Here is a 16,593-nt window from a genome sequence, read left to right as displayed (position 1 = left end):
AAAGCACATCAAGTCTGTATATATAATATATAATATATAATATATATAATTAATATTTCAAGAATGCATTGATGTCGACTAAAAAAATCCACCAGGCTTTCTCTGTGTTTCAGAGACACAAGCCTATTGACTCCTATTTCCCTTATAGTATTTACAGCAGAGTTGCTTGAGATATACATTGCTTTCCATGGGTTTTGATAAGCTCTCACCTAATTATTCAGTGATTCATGCAGGCTCCAGTGCAGGATCAATGAACCTGATCCAAACCATCCTTTTTCCCTATGTCCTGTAGGAAAGATGTTTCAAGCTCCGGACCTCAACCTCATAGTCGAGTTCATCTTCATGTTCTATAAGGAGAAGCCAATTGATTGGTTGCTGGACCACATTCTTTGGGTGAAAGTCTGCAATCCTGAGAAAGATGCCGTATGTATGCATATTCTCTGTGAGTCAGAGGCTGGTATTTCTTTGGTTTTCTTGATGTATTACATCATTCTACTGTTCCCTTCATTATACAGAAGCACTGTGAGCGTCAGAAGTCCAGCTTACGTGTGCGGTTTAGGCCCTCACTGTTTCAACACGTGGGACTCCATTCCTCTCTCGCTGGAAAGATCCAAAAACTCACAGTGAGTCTCACCCAGCAGACTATTAACCCCCTTTGAACCTGGTTGTTTCAACATTTTGAGCCACATTTGAGTGAGCTCATTTCATCCCCGCTGTTTGGGTTGTGTCGCTGTGATCATTCACTTCCTGTTATCATTTGTTCAGGACAAAGACTTCCTGAAACCGCTGCTCCACAAGATCCATGTCAACCCGCCGGCTGAAGTGTCCACCTCAATGAAGGTATTGCCTCAGGAAATACAGTACACACTTTATGGAAGCAGCTGCAGTTCCAAAAACATGTTTTTTTTTGGTTTGTTTTTATTGCTTTTGATTGATTGATTGAATACTTTATTAACAGTTTGCAAAAAGTACAGATGTACAGTTATACAATAATGCTAAAAGGTTAACATGAAAGCCCTAAGGGCTTGTTTCCATTGTGGTCCTATGTATTCAATTCATCAACATATAAAGACATACAATACTATTCAAGAAATCATCAATACTTGGAGCAGTAAAAGTATATTTACAGAAAAACAGTTGGGGTAATTTCTTTTGGCAAGCTAGAAGACTTGTCTTGGTCCGGTTGCAAATTGCAGACAGGTGCTCTTTTAATGGCGGTATTGAAGGAGTGTAGGGAGTCACACTTTCTGATGGCTGGTGGTAGGTCATTCCACATTGTGGAGGCATAATAGTAGAAAAAGTAGTAAACAAAAACGAGACAAAAAAATGCAGTAGTAATAATATATTGTAATCAGTGAATGATAATAGACAAGTAAAAAATAAATGTTTATCATTGCAGGTGTACCAAGGCCACACGCTGGAGAAGACATACCTAGGTGAAGATTTCTTCTGGGCCATCACTCCTACAGCAACTGACTATGTTCTCTTCAAATTTGACAGACCTGTTAGCATAGAGAGGTGAGTGTGTAGGAAGCAATGTGTTGGCATGCTCATTGCGAATGTGCACTCTCGCATATAATTTGTGTAATATGAGAATGGGAGGCCTCACCAAACAAATGTTAATGCACGCGCACACACACAAGCTGCACAGTCCTCTCTTCTCTCCATCTTTCTCTCCTCTCGCTGATTCAGGGTCAGCTTCAGCGTGCGTGTCTCTGGGGATCAGGGTGGGCTAATGAGAGAGTTCTAAAATAGGCACTCTCAGAGCAGCCTCCTACTCGCTGCAGTGTCAGAAGGAAGACAGCGAAGATATAAAAAAAAAGGGAGCTCATAGAGGGGAATTCATGAAAACCAGGCTGGATACAAAGCGAGATGCAGCATAAGAGGAGACACTGTTAACCACTATCAACCTGGCGTCCATATTTTTGTTTTTAGGCATGTCATTTTAGGCAAAATTTTTATTTTTTTTCCCAAAGAAATGTAAAAATAGCAGATTGACAAACCCATAACGCATTGCATCATGATGCTTTGTGGGCTTATAGCGTGACACCATCGTTCAATGAAGATAAAATGGGGCTTAAGTGGTTAGCGTTTGCTCGCGTGGAGAACCGTTATGGAAAGCTTCTAATGAACAAGAGCATGGCGACAGTTAATAAAAGACGGAGAGACACTGAGACTCTAGTGGGTTCACTCATTCTGTCGCTCAGGAATTCACTATCTTCTAGCGCTGCTCCAGTTTCTGACCTCAAGTGTTTGTGTATGGCCTCAAATGCCACTGGCAGAGTCTTACAGTGTAGATACAGATTAGAGACAATAGCTCATCAGCCGTCGGAAAACCCATGTTTCGTATTTTCTTTCTGGCTTTCTTTTGGAGGCTATTTAATTTCAGCACTGTGTGTACATTACCATGTTTTTTTAATCATTTTCAAATATGTGTCTCTTGCCATTAGCAACAGACTGAAGAACTGATAATTAACTACTACCCTTAACGATCTGACTGTTGGCATTATACAATTTTGATAATGTTAACAGATCGTTAAGGGTAGTAGTCAGTCAGCTGCACTCCAATTTGTCTGTACTTTTACATGCAGGCCAAAGAGTGACGATACATATTCATGTGATTTCCACTGGACGTGAATATGAAGTTGAGTTGCCTAATGTGCTTGGCAGGTTCCTGTTCCGCAGTGGGAACCAAGAGCACCCAGGGGACAGGATAGAGAACACCACTGTGGAAATTCTTCCCTTCTTGGTGAGGAAACCCAACTAAGTGAATTCAATGCTGTGGTGCACCAAACGTTGTGTCTGATTGGACGAATTTAGCCCCCCCCCCCTCCCCATCTCTCATATTGACTAACTATTGACAAGACCAAGAGCATGACTTACTGTAGTCATTGCAGAGGCAAGGCATTCTTGTACACATGCCATGCTCCATTATACAGTATTCACAGCTGTTTGTCTCTATCTTTGTGCATTTATTTAGGATGCTGGGCTTGGGCTGCAGACCAAAGAGAAATACAAGCGAACTGAGGACCGCTTTTACAGAATCGGTGGGTAAACCAATACAATCTTTTGATCATTCATGATCATATTGACACAGCTTGAGATCCCATAAATGCTCACACACTCTAAATCGGGGGATCAGATTTCACACTCGTGTTAGTCCTGCCTCTCACATTGAAATGTGGTGTACAAAACAGCTTGTTTTCTGTTTTCCATTGCAACCTTTCCTCCCGTTTTCTGTTTTGTTTTTTTCACCTCCTTTTTGTATTTTTGTCTTTCTACTGTTCTGCTCAATCTTTCACTCTCTAGTCTCTACCGTCTTTCTCGCACTTGCTTCTTGCTGCTTAATTTCTAGATAATTTTGTATTGGGACAGAAACATTTTGTGACCTTGACACTCGGCGTCCATTGTGTGTATGTGTGTGCACAGGTCAGTTTGAGAAGGGTGTGGCAGAAGGGGCAGTAGATCCCGCCTTCAATCCTGTGGTTGCACTGCGGCTCTCCGTTGTCAAAGACTCGGCCGTGTGGGCCATCCTCAGCGAGGTAAGCCAATCACGCACTGCACCAGGAATCTGGTCTCCAGTCATGCTGTCCACCAATCTGGTCCTAGTCACATGTTATGTCCTTGATACTTCCAGTAATGCAGGTGTGTGTGCTGTGCTTCCTCCCTGCAGATCCACATAAAGAGGATAGCGGGATAACCAGCTGTGGGGGGTCCGCATCAATCATGGCCCCTGGGGACCTAAAATCTCCTAGAATGCTAACGCAGGCCTTCTGGTGCCTAGCAACCAGAAGTGACATCATTACAGCCCACCAGAGTCTCTTTTTGTTTTTCTCTCTCATGTCCGGCTATGGTGTTTCTGTCCATCCAAACTGTGCCCTCTTATTTCGTTTTTCTTATCGTTCTCCTTTTCCTGCTGCTCCCATTTGTGCTCCCAATTCATTGGTGTGAATGTGACTACTACTGTACAGAGAACAACAGCAAGGTGTCATGAAGAAATAGTTTCCAGTCTGGCTGTGTGTGTTGCTCAGCAGCTTTGGACGCGATCAAGAGACACTTGGATGAATGTGGACAATTTCTCACATCTGAGGAGAGGCAGTCCACGCTGCCCTGTCTGCGGCTCTATGCTGCCACCTCTGGGAAAGCTGGGGCATTGCACGTGTGCCACCGGCAAAGCTCCTCGATGATGGAGAAAGTTGTCATCACTAATGGCCAGTTGCTTTCTGTTCTTTACACTGCTGTACGAGCGTTGGCGAAACGGCAATGACAACTTTGACAAACAAAATGATGCTGTTCATTCCCATGGCACACTTGTCCATGAAGAATATAATATCCCAGATGTCTTGAAGACAAGATGTAGAATTAGCCTACAGTACAACACAAAATAGATCCCAGGTTTCTGTGTAATGACCCTACCCCATTAAGAAACTTAGAAATACAAGAAAACCATATCTATCTCACTTCCTGTCTGACAGGGTGTTGTGCTTATGACCTCAATGTCCATTTATAGTAAACCAATCAGACATTGCCTTGGGCATCATTCACCTGAAGGGATATATTATATTGATATATTATTACAACTATGACGATCTATGAAGGTGATTTAATTTATTTGAAATAAATTTTTAATTTGTACAAGAGGTAAGAAAAATATATTTTTTATTCTATGGAGAGATGTTTATGCTAGTGAAGTGTCTGTTTTTTTTGTATGTAGGTGTTTTTCCTCCCCAAAAAACTGCCTTTATCCTGTTTTTGTTTTTTTTGTTTTTCTCCATTTCATTTTTCACTTTACAGCTACTTGGCCACTGTGTTGTCTGGTGGTTCAAATAGCTCAGTTCTAACTGCTGTACCAGTTTTCTGTCCCCCTGCCCCCCTGTCCCCCAGCCAAACATAGTAACTAAGAATGCATTGTCATACATGAAAGCTACATGGTCGCAGTTGCAAGTTGAGCAGTCCTTTTTGGAAATTTGTAAAATTAAATATGTGCCTTACATCCAGGTCCTTTGGAATTGCCTTGGGCAGCATTGTTTGCAATCATTCCCCTCCCTCTTTTTGCCTTCACACCCACACCCATGGCCTGAGTGCAATGATGATGATCCCTGGTAGTACTCATTCATTATCCACCTAATATGTCTGGTGGGGGCAGAAACTAGCTGTGTGTCATTCTGATGTAGATCACTCGACACCAAAAGGTGTATTAGTTTAACCTTCTGTCAGGACACAGGAGGGTTATACACCGTATGTATAACATTACCTACTGAAACCGCATGGTTTGCACTGATTGTTTTTTTCTTCCCGTGTCTTTTATTTTTTTTGGTCCATTCAACTTTGTGGTTATGATTGGACTCGTTTTGACTACTTTACTTTGTTGTGCCAACATGTGCCATTTCATTGTAGACTTGTTTGTAGGTTGACAGATTTTACCACGAGGCAGCCTCAATGAGTGTAAATATATGAAAAAGCAATGAACATTGTCCAGTTGTTTCTTTCTCGCACTATGCCTCACGCCATAATTTTATCAAACTGTTTTATGTGAATACATGTTTGTTATACAGCCATGTTTGGAGGAGAACCTTTTTTTTTTCTTTTTTTTTATTAGTTCATACTCATCTTGGATGTGATTGGTTTGTGCAGGGGTCTAGAGGAAGTGCCTTGAGACTGAACATTTAGTAGAGGGGTTGATTAGAAATGTGCAAAATGTTTCAAAAGCAAGTTCTCATCATTTGTGCTAGTTTATAAACATCTATTTTTCATAACCAATTCTTATTTGCTTCAAAGCTGGCCCCTCTACCCCTGATCAAATCATCAATGCTTGTTTTATTTAATCTGAAGTGGCTCCCTCTCTGTATCCTCTCTCGTCTTCGCCTAGTTTTGTCTGTTGGCATCACTGCAGACTGGAGAAGAAGAGATGAAACCACTTATGGGTGGACTGGGTTGTTTTGAAAGGGAAATGAGATTTCTGTACAAAAAGTAGCACGCACCTTGTACTGCTTTCTTGCAGTGAAGGACTGAGACTGTTTGTAAAAGCAATATACATGGCTGTAGTGGGCTCCCTGAGATCCCCTTAGTGTGGATAAAAGATCGGAGACGAAGACACTCTGCCCTTGCCTTACAACCCTCACACCCATAAATTCATGTGCCTTCATCACTTACATGTGTATGTCTGCCGTTCTGATTTTTGACACGTTTTCATGGTCATCTTTGAAATAAATTAAGTTAATAAAATCATGCCCATTTATGTTATGTCTTGGTTCTATTCACCCAATCACTTCACCACCATTCATCAGATCATTTAATATTAAATTGATTGTGAAATACAAAGGAGGAAAATACTGTGGTATTTTGCTATGGTTTTAGTGTCTTCTATACTGTGAACATAATTATAAAGATATTTCATTATTAAAACAAATTGACCATATGGATTTTTATGTTGGTATGGTTGGGCTTTCAATACAAAAACGGAATTGCATGATGTTGCATTCACATGTCCACATAAAAAAGAAGCTCAAGAAAACAGTAACATACACTATGCTGAAAGAAAAAGAACTACATGTAATCCCAGCATGCATTGTATTCAGTTATTGTACTTCCGCAATCCCATCATGCCCTGCACGAACATGGCCGCTCAGCGCTGTTATAACATTTCAGTTTGACTTCAATACTAATAATTTAATATTGATTTTCAGTAACGTTCATATAAATGTAGACACGATGCCGAAATACTACGAGGACAAAGAGGAAGACCACAGGGCTTGTGCTGGTGTTCGAGAGGACTTCAGAACATGTCTCCTTTACAGCGACTGCGTCCTGAAGGTAACAGCAGAAGATACCACTGCGTCTCTTGCCAAAAAGAACAGATCTAAAAGTTTGTTTATCATTCTCTTTGGCGAGCCTTTGCGCGAGTATGTAATGAGTAGGCTACTTTCCAATTCTCTTATTGACACATTTCACAAAAGAACAACTCATTTGAACATGAAGTCAAGGGTAACAGGATAAGGAGGGCACCAAGGAAGAGCAGAGTGGGCTGGGCACCTCGGTGTTAAATTGGCATTTTTTAGAATATTTAGAAAATGTTTTAAGTAAACATGATTAGAAGAACATGCTTTAACATTCGACAATTATGGTCTAATGTTTCTGCAATTGCTACAAAATCTGTAGCCTAGTCATTTTGGGGCATCAACAAGAAGTTGAAGGATTAATGTAAGTCTGATAATGATGTACCGTTAGCTGTAGTATACAACCCTCGTAGACGTATTTATGATTCTGACGTCTTCAATCTACGAGAGTTATAGGGTTCACGCCCCATGGAGACCTGGACTTTCTGCACTATGCCCCGTAGACACTCCAAACATGTACAAATGTGAAAATAAAGGTGCTTAACACTAAGCCCCAAATGTTATCTGGCTCTACGGGGTAGTAGTTTAATGTAATAATCCATATCTTTCAATGAAGAAGTGTTTTAATGCCGTCTGTGGCCGAACGCCATTTTTTCACCCTGGTTTACTTCCTGTTTACATTTAGTGTAATTCCGGGTTCCACCGGATGCGCCCCGTCACTACCCGTCACTACCGCCCATTGGGAACTTCCGACAGAATCGGCCAGAGACGGCATTAAAACACTTCTTTATTGAAAGATATGGATTATTACATTAAATTACTACCCCGTAGAGCCAGTTAACATTTGGGGCTTAGTGTTAAGCACCTTTATTTTCACATTTGTACATTTTTGGAGTGTCTACGGGGCATAGTGCAGAAAGTCCAGGTCTCCATGGGGCGTGAACCCTACAACTCTCGTAGATTGAAGACGTCAGAATCATAAATACGTCTACGAGGGTTGTATACTACAGCTAATGTACCGTGCATGTTCACATCATGGGCAAGACCACTTTGGTAGAGGTTTGGGTTGTGTAGTTACCTTGCCATGATGTAACTCCAAAGGTGGGCAAGAAATCAAAAATAATTGCTCCATTGATTAGAAATTGTGAATTCAAAATATGCTCCTCATTGACTTACATTGTACAGTAAAACAGCTCTCAAAGTCACTCTTTTAGCACAAAAACGAACGCAAACAAAGTTGATTCAGACAATATAGAACATCACCAAACCCAGTACTGTTTTTTTTTTTAAATAAAAATGTCAACTTCCTGTTGATTTTGCCATTTTTAATAAGTAGAAAACCCGGACTGGATCCGCGGATCCGGATCCAGTCCGGGTCTTCAAATAGTAAAATCAACAGGAAGTTGACATTTTTATTAAAAAAACAAACAGTACTGGGTTTGGTGATGTTCTATATTATCTGAATCAACTTAGTTTGGGTTCATTTACGTGCTAAAAGAGTGACTTTGAGAGCTGTTTTACCGTACAATGTAAGTCAATGAGGAGCATATTTTGAATTATCAATTTCTAATCAATGGAGCAATTATTTTTGATTTCTTGCCCACCTTTGGAGTTGCATCATGGCAAGGTAACTACACAACCCAAACCTCTACCAAAGTGGTCTTACCCTTTAACATTATTAACATTTCTCAAATATTTGTATTTCTTAACATTTTTGTCAAAATAGCCAATTTTACTTCGAGGTGCCCAGATGTCCCTAGTGCCCACCTATCCTGAATCCATTAAAAGTATTTCAACCTTCCAAAACGCCAAAGCTATTAATTCAAAGTGACAATATGTGTAAGATGTTTGTTCGTCCCCCTCTTGACATGTAAAGCTATACGTCCATGACTAAGGATTTGGGGAAATGTAACCCGATGTAATGTTTTATTAATCTCATTTTGCCAGGAGGGGAAACTGCCCAGTGAGTGTTTGAAGGAAGGTCATTGCAAAGCCCTGCAGACCTCGTTCTTTGAGTGCAAGAGGTCAATGGTAAGACAATAGTTGGTGTTACTTACTTTGCCTACTATACTTATGATGCAGTCACTACGAGTAGATACCCGGCCTACCAAATGTAAAAGCTGATGGGGAAATATGAGGAGAATGTTGTACAAATCTGAGGTTACAATCAAATTGGGCAACAGTGAGTCAGCGATTTACATAGGCAGAGCCTTGAGCATAGCAATTAACATTATATTCTTGTAAAGTTTTCATTTAGTTGCTTTTCCAAGACATGGGAACTTAAGTTTATACGTTTTATGTGGTGTTTGTAATGGCCATTCAGTTTTGTGAAACATATGAAATTGACATAAAACTGGGAAATGCGATGCCCATAAAGTCATGGAAATATGTTGAGACTGCTATAATAAAATTGGTGAAATTCGTTGCTGCATCAAGACAATGGAATTTGTATAATTGATAATCGCCAATTAGGCTCAGTCAAAGCTGCAATTAACAGTGGAATGTCCTTGTGCAGTAATGTTATGTAATGTCCCTTACTGGGTGCGGAGTGGTGTTAAAGGATGTTGTTTTAGCAGTCCTTTAATCCTTTCCTTGTATCTTGCAGAAAGAACCTACATATTACCTTGATATTCACTGGGTATTGAAATGTACTTCATGAATAAGCAGGGCTTAAAGGGTAAGACCACTTTGGTAGAGGTTTGGGTTGTGTAGTTACCTTGCCATGATGTAACTCCAAAGGTGGGCAAGAAATAAAAAATAATTGCTCCATTGATTAGAAATTGATAATTCAAAATATGCTCCTCATTGACTTACATTGTACGGTAAAACAGCTCTCAAAGTCACTCTTTTATCACATAAATGAACCCAAACATAGCTGATTCAGACAATATAGAGCATCACCAAACCCAGTACTGTTTGCTTTTTTAATAAAAATGTGAACTTCCTGTTGATTTTACTATTTGAAGATCTGGATCCGGATCCGCCGATCCAGTCCGGGTTTTCTACTTATTAAAAATGGCAAAATCAACAGGAAGTTGACATTTTTATTTAAAAAAAAAACAGTACTGGGTATGGTGATGTTCTATATTGTCTGAATCAACTTTGTTTGCGTTCGTTTTTGTGCTAAAAGAGTGACTTTGAGAGCAGTTTTACCGTACAATGTAAGTCAATGAGGAGCATATTTTGAATTATCAATTTCTAATCAATGGAGCAATTCTTTTTTATTTCTTGCCCACCTTTGGAGTTACATCATGGCAAGGTAACTACACAACCCAAACCTCTACCAAAGTGGTCTTGCCCTTTAAGCAATGTCAGTATATGATGCAATTTCTGTTTTATTTTGCGATGCAGATATACTTTGACTCATGCTGTAACTAACCTACAGTATCTTGTTCTATCTACAGCTGGACACAAGGTCAAGGTTCCGTGGAAGGAAAGATTATTGATGAACGATATGGGACTTTGTGAACGCAAAGACAGTCAATGGACTGACTGAGCTCTGGCCTGATGAAATGTAAATAACTAAATTAATTGAACCTATATTGGACTGGTAATGTGTGATTTGTGAAGGGACATCAAGGCTCCCCAGTTTCTCTGGATGATCCCATGTAGGAATAACTGCAAACCAAAATATTTTGTCATCTGTTATGGATGACTGGGAAATAATAATAAAAGAAACATCTTGTAAAACCTCAAATAGATTTTTTTTATGGTGCCATGTATGTTATTTCTGATCTGACTGACACTGTATACATTAGTTCTACAGACACAATAATATGCAATTGACGGCAAGCCGGTCATTGTTGAGAAATAAACCCAAACAGGGCGATTAAACCCTGACGCGAAGCGGAGGGATTTAATTGGCCGTCCGTCCAGTGCAACACGGTCGCCTCGGAAAACAACAGGAAGTGTTGAACAAATAGAATCAATTTCGCGCTTCAAATGTTTTCAAAAACATTCTTGAGAGCAATTTTTAGCTGTAAATGACATGGCTGCCATGTTGGATACAGTACAAAATCAAGCAACGCAGCTAGGTGCTCTGAGCCTTTGATTAGACAGCGGTCTCTTATTGAGCCCAGCGGTCATTATCGAGAAATAAAACACTGCTGAATTCAGTGATTGACCATCAGAATCAAGCATTCAACCAAGCTGTGTAATAAACAGATAAGAGGGGAGTTTGTGTCATAGGGCCAAGTTGTACTTATAACAAACACCAGGCCTACATACAGTCGCGTCTTTCTTCTATAACATTAAGCTAGTCGGACCATAAGGCCAAGGGTGAATACAATAGCATCTTCACGTAATGTTTGTCACAAGACAACTCCTTACACTGTGTAGTACACGTGATACCAATTGTGTTGTCCTTGCTTACTGTAAATCGCTCTGGATTAAGAGCATCTACTAAATGCCTAAATTGTTAGACGGTAAGGCCTTACCTAACGTGAAAATAAATGATTCCACCCCTGGCTGAATGTAAGTAGCTTAATTTAATATAGTGGACTGTTAAGACCACCGTTTGTGCAGCTGCAATTTAAAGACATGCATTTGTTCTTTAATTTGCCAGAAACTTGGTAGTACCTGACCTGAGAACGGACATCAAGTTTCTCAGGATGATCCCATGCTACCAATGAGCAACGCTGGGTATCTGCCATGTAGGGGAATCCCATTGGAGAATGATTGTCTTCAAGAGAATTACAAAGGTTTTATTTGTCACTTGGGTACAAGTAGCGAAATGTTGGTGGGACATGTTCCTGAGAGACTTTGTTAAAACAATAATACAATTACAAGATAATACAAATTGCAAGTTTTGTTATGGATAATAAAAACATGTATATCTTGTATAAGTATAATTTGATGCTGTTATATACCGTATGTTACATCTTACTGTTTTGCTATACAGTACTACTTCTAGGGTCATACAACTGAGGTATGTTTATACAAAGGTTATTCATCTTCATTTGTGCTTTAATGAGTCGCTTATAACAAAACAAACTTGAAGAGAGAAAAACGTTTTTATCTTGAAAGTGCTTAAGTTAATTCTAGTTTCACAGTAGCCTACCTGTCATTAATATAGGCCTAGTTAGCACAGTACCATTCCATATGGATAATGGTCCCAATTGTCAGCATGAATTACAGCTCTTTAACTCTGCAAGCTAGACCAAAGACATGTTATGATTTTTACCCAGAGATTCTGTCAAAAATATATGATCGGTCATGGAACATGGAGGACAAAACGGACATCATGACCCTTTATGTACCTCAGTGTAATACTATGCACAGCTATTATTTCAAAGCGTCCATCATCATCTTCATGAACTTTTCCAAGTCCACCTTCTTCATGATGTGGGCTTTGTGAGTCTTCTTCAGTAAGTCCTGAGTATCCACTATCATCATGCCTCGAGTGTATGTCCCCGTCAGTTCCACACTGACTGGATAATGGTCACTCTCAATGATGAATGAGTCATCAACAGCAGCGGCCATTGCATACGAGTCACATGAAACAAAGCCTGTCCCGAAGACAAACTCCTTCTGGGAGCGCTCACTGAAGGAAGCCTCGATGCTATGTTGGAAGACTTTTGCCATGAAGCGGGCCTTGTTTGTGTCCTGGGCCAGCCAGGCGTCACAGAATTCCTACGGTTAACAAATGGAAACATCAACCAAGTGTACACTGGGTGATATGGACAAAATCTAATATCACAATACTGTATGTTTGAACGAATACCTCAACATTGATACTGTGCGGAATACTATCGGTGCTTCCACAAAATATTTACACAGTGAGATGTTTGATAAATAATCACCAGTAATGCCTTTAACTAATTGGGTAAAGGCAAATATTGGAACAGCTACAACAGTCAACTAAATTCAGATTATATGACAGCAATGCAGCCTATAAAAACAGGAAATGAAGATATCTAGTCTCATATCACAATATCATTTTGATATTTCCCAGCCCTAGTGGCAACCCTAATAGCCTAATTTATCTTCATTGGGGCGTAATGACAGTTATGAATGCTATGAGTTGAGTGCCAGGTTTTTTTTTTCACTCACCCAGGACAGTTTGCTGTAACAGGTGAACTCCCAGCAGGCCAAGTAGGTGGGACACTGGTAGTCATTCAGTACAATGTATGCAGCTTCTGGATCAGCAGCAAAATTGAACTCGCCACACGGAGTGCAGTTTCCTCGTGCTGGTATAACGTGGTATAACATGAGCACAAGGTCACTGATTGTAAAACGTAACTCCATTGTATATTTTTTGTAGTTGTACAGTATGGGAGCCCATTTGAGTTTTTTTTCTTATTGTAATTGTGAAATATGTAATGACATACCGGTATGTCATAACTACATAAATTGTGCCTATACATTTAATTACATACATTCATAGACAATGTGGGATTCCCAGATATAAAATTGCAATCAATTAAGGCCTTTCAATTTTTATTCAGTGTCAGAAATGGGCATCTAAAACAAAGTAATGGTGGAACTTAGTTTCCTTACATTCAGTGTTGCCTCCCATGATGTAGAGGCCTTTGAGTTTGCTAGGTAGGGATGGATCCATCCTAACAGCCAGAGCCAGGTTGGTGAGTGGTGCTGTTGCAACCAAAGCCACCTGAGAAAGATATGTATTATACTGCAGTTGTGATTGTATGCTCAACGCTCTCCTTCTAAACAAGACATTGCAGTGATGTTTTTTGGGGGGTAAATCTCTTAATGTTTCTGCCGTTTTAGCGTGGTCTACTTCAATGAATATTTTTGTTGTTTCATTTCCCCCCCAGCTGTTGTGAGCGGAGCTGCGCATATTATGTGCTGTGTAATGCAACAATAGTACTTTTGGCACAGAAAGGCGAACGATATCAATAACATGGTTGTTTAAAACAGAATACAGCGCGTTTACAGTACGCCCCTCTTCTCCTCCATAAATGAATGCTCTGAACATGTCGGTCATGATGAGTAATATGTGTAATGGTCTTTGTCTCTGTATTTATGTGCAACACTAGGTGTAATGTCGTTTAGTGTGCAATGCAATTGAACAACAACGCTGTTTGCCCAAACAAGTTTCCCTACAGGGACAATAAAATCTCACCTCTCCAGGGTTTTCATCAACAATCCTGATCAAGGCAGAAACTGCACTCTCCTTCTGTACCAAGTCCAGACCAGGGGCGTTGGGGTCTGGAGCGTCTCCCAGTCCATCCATCCCATGGAAGTGACCTGCACTAATGCCCTTCCCGAGGACAGGCTTAGCAGCACCTTTGAATACTGGAATCTTGCACAATGGAAACAAAGAATAGTACACATGGTTCAAAGAAAGCACCAGAAACCCTGAATTATTTTTAGCCAACTCAAGCAAAATCCAACCTCACAGCTCACTATACGGTTTGTCTCTCGAGACAGACTGTTGGCTCACACAATTTTCAAATGCTTCCGCCTAATAGTATGTATGTATTGCAGAACCGCTGAAAAATGCAAAGAAAATAAAGTGGATGTCCCGCCTCCCCCCCCATTTTGGCCTTCGCAGTCTTCGCAGTCAATACCATTAAAACCATTAAATTAGTCTAAGCCTGTCTGGCTTGCTGGTTAGCAGAAATAGAAATTCTAAAATATATTTTAGAATATAATTTCATGAATGTAAATGACAGATGACAGCTATAGATGACTGGCTTGATAGACTATGGTGGGACAGGACATCATGCAACAATAACGTAGCAGTTGGTTCACTCTGCTGAACAAGCATTGTAGTGGTCAGTGTTTTTCCATTACTATAGTAACATCAGTCATCTGCCACTGCCAAAATTGAGTTTTCAGTTGGCTGAGGTTACACTGGTTTTCCAAAACAACCTCTCCTCATGTGCCTGAGGGAACAAAAACATTATTGTAATGAGCTTACCAGCTCTCTAAATAGCACCCCTACGCATCATATGACGACAGGTTTCAATCCATCACATACTCCAATCAATCAATGCAAATTAGTATTGTCTTCATTTCATCAAAAGCCACTGGTCACAGACAGCAACCCTGTTTGTAAAATGCTCTGGGATCGGATGTCTGTAAACTCATTATTGGTGTGACAAAGTAACAAAACCCCTGACTCAAACAAAAAACAAATCACGCCATACCTCTAATTTATTACAGGCTTGCAGGACACGCAGGACATTCTTACAGACATTTTCCACGGTGGTGTTTCCATGGACACAGGTGATGCCCAGCAGCTCCACGTTGGGGGCAGCCAGCGCTAGCATGATGCCCTGAGCGTCGTCCACCCCACAATCAACATCTAGCAGCAGCTTCTTACTCATAGTGGTCCCTGAGGAACACAAACATGTATCCACCAGGTAATCCAAAAATTAAAGTTGAAGTGGCCACAATCACACTAACCAATGTCAATAAATCTGTTTGGTTAACTTAGCCAATGAGTAAGCCGAGCAAATGTATAACTGTGCACATACTGTATAACATATATAAATGTTACAGAATGCTTTAAATGGTAGACATATGTCAAGCAATGATTGACAATAGTCATCTAACTGTGTAAACTATGCACTGTCTGGTCCCAGTCTGAAACAAAGGCACTATGTTTCATTAAAAATGTCTTACCTTTAACTGAGTATTGTGAAAAGGGTGAATTGTGCTGTGTAGAGGCTGGTGCTCCTTGTCTGAGAGACTGGGTCAAATGCTTATCACATGTGAACCTGAACCTTTGTGCAGGGCAAGCAAGGGGCAAAGGGGAAATTGAGGGGGAGGAGTTAAGAAGACAAATGAGAGAAGATCACCAGCTACCTGCAGGAAAATGGAAGAATCACTATAGTGTGTACTTTTTGTAAAATACAAAAATTGCAGTTATTTTGTCTGTAACTAGATTATAATAATAATAACAATAATGTACTATTATTGTTATTATTATTATACCAAATGAAAAATATGGAAACACTCCACAATCAGAGCTGTAATGTACACAGTAGCTAGCAGGTTGTAATGCCTTATAAGTGTTTATAACGCCTTTAAGGCTTAATTATATATTGTAGACATGGGATACCAAAAAACTAATCTGCCCAAATATCCCCACCCAACACAACAGTGGTCCCTAGGTTGATTCAAGGCCAGTCCACACCAATGCAACTCCTTGCAACTGCCATATGGTTGCAGTTCTGCAGTATAGTTGCATGTTGCAAGGAGTTGCATTGGTGTGGAGTGGCTTTAAGTCATGGTGCTCCCTTGGTTCACAAAAGTTTAAAACCCCTGATGTAGTTCATTTAATAGCCAAAGTTTTTGTGAAGGAGTTAAAAAATGAATTACAGTTAAAAAAGAAACCTCTCCACTGTTACTTGCCGGGTAATGAATGGTGAAATGGAACGTTAATGAATCGTAATTCATGTGTCTTCACATCATGTGTTGTGTTTCTCTCACCTTGTTGCCTTGTTGGTGCAACAAAAGACAGCACCGGTTCCAAGACGTCTGATTGCCACCGCCATACAAACGCACCAAAGTAATATAAACAGACTAGCCTTGGATCAAGACTATCATAGATTTGATCGAGTCTGACTTTTACTTTCGTATCGTGGATATGCAAATGTCAAAATCGATAAAATGCATCTATGTTAAACAGTCTTGATCCGAGGTTATAAACCTTTAACTCTATGTTATAAACAGCCATGCTTACGCAATGTCGCCATATTCTTAAAGGGACAGTTTGAGTTCACATTTTCGAGCTGTGTGCTAATACAGACACGTCACACCACACGGCATATGGTTAATTCCTCTG

General features: G+C 40.1%; 3 protein-coding genes across 4 annotated transcripts in view; 2 read left to right on the top strand and 1 right to left on the bottom strand.

Moving 5' to 3' along the window:
* The window catches only part of mgat4a (alpha-1,3-mannosyl-glycoprotein 4-beta-N-acetylglucosaminyltransferase A), a 28,328-nt gene extending 22,051 nt beyond the window's left edge, over window positions 1-6,277 (top strand). For both annotated transcript variants that reach the window (XM_080412938.1, XM_080412939.1), the window contains 8 exons: window positions 293-423; window positions 516-623; window positions 766-840; window positions 1,400-1,518; window positions 2,671-2,749; window positions 2,981-3,047; window positions 3,430-3,542; window positions 3,674-6,277. In XM_080412938.1, coding sequence (XP_080269064.1) covers window positions 293-423; window positions 516-623; window positions 766-840; window positions 1,400-1,518; window positions 2,671-2,749; window positions 2,981-3,047; window positions 3,430-3,542; window positions 3,674-3,700 — 719 coding nt within the window. In that variant the 3' untranslated portion in view covers window positions 3,701-6,277. The remainder of the gene's footprint in view (window positions 1-292; window positions 424-515; window positions 624-765; window positions 841-1,399; window positions 1,519-2,670; window positions 2,750-2,980; window positions 3,048-3,429; window positions 3,543-3,673) is intronic.
* Window positions 6,278-6,600: 323 nt separating this feature from the next.
* coa5 (cytochrome C oxidase assembly factor 5) lies at window positions 6,601-10,526 on the top strand. The gene is made up of 3 exons (XM_080413015.1): window positions 6,601-6,813; window positions 8,784-8,867; window positions 10,241-10,526. The coding sequence occupies exons 1-3, from the start codon at window positions 6,712-6,714 to the stop codon at window positions 10,280-10,282; spliced, it is 228 nt and encodes a 75-aa protein (XP_080269141.1). The 5' UTR covers window positions 6,601-6,711; the 3' UTR covers window positions 10,283-10,526.
* A 142-nt stretch (window positions 10,527-10,668) lies between these two features.
* LOC308073833 (inosine-uridine preferring nucleoside hydrolase) lies at window positions 10,669-16,496 on the bottom strand. Its single transcript, XM_080413014.1, has 7 exons — window positions 16,239-16,496; window positions 15,429-15,529; window positions 14,951-15,138; window positions 13,921-14,100; window positions 13,335-13,446; window positions 12,888-13,024; window positions 10,669-12,467 (listed from the first exon to the last, which is right to left on the bottom strand). Exons 1-7 carry the CDS (start codon window positions 16,301-16,303, stop codon window positions 12,120-12,122), a joined length of 1,131 nt encoding a protein of 376 aa, XP_080269140.1. The 5' UTR covers window positions 16,304-16,496; the 3' UTR covers window positions 10,669-12,119.
* Window positions 16,497-16,593: the final 97 nt, after the last annotated feature.

Source organism: Gymnoscopelus braueri (genome assembly GCF_963280865.1).
Source record: "Gymnoscopelus braueri genome assembly, chromosome: 18".
Classification (NCBI taxonomy): Eukaryota; Metazoa; Chordata; class Actinopteri; order Myctophiformes; family Myctophidae; genus Gymnoscopelus; species Gymnoscopelus braueri.
Note: the sequence above shows the minus strand (reverse complement) of the source record. Positions and strands in the feature narration are given on the sequence as shown.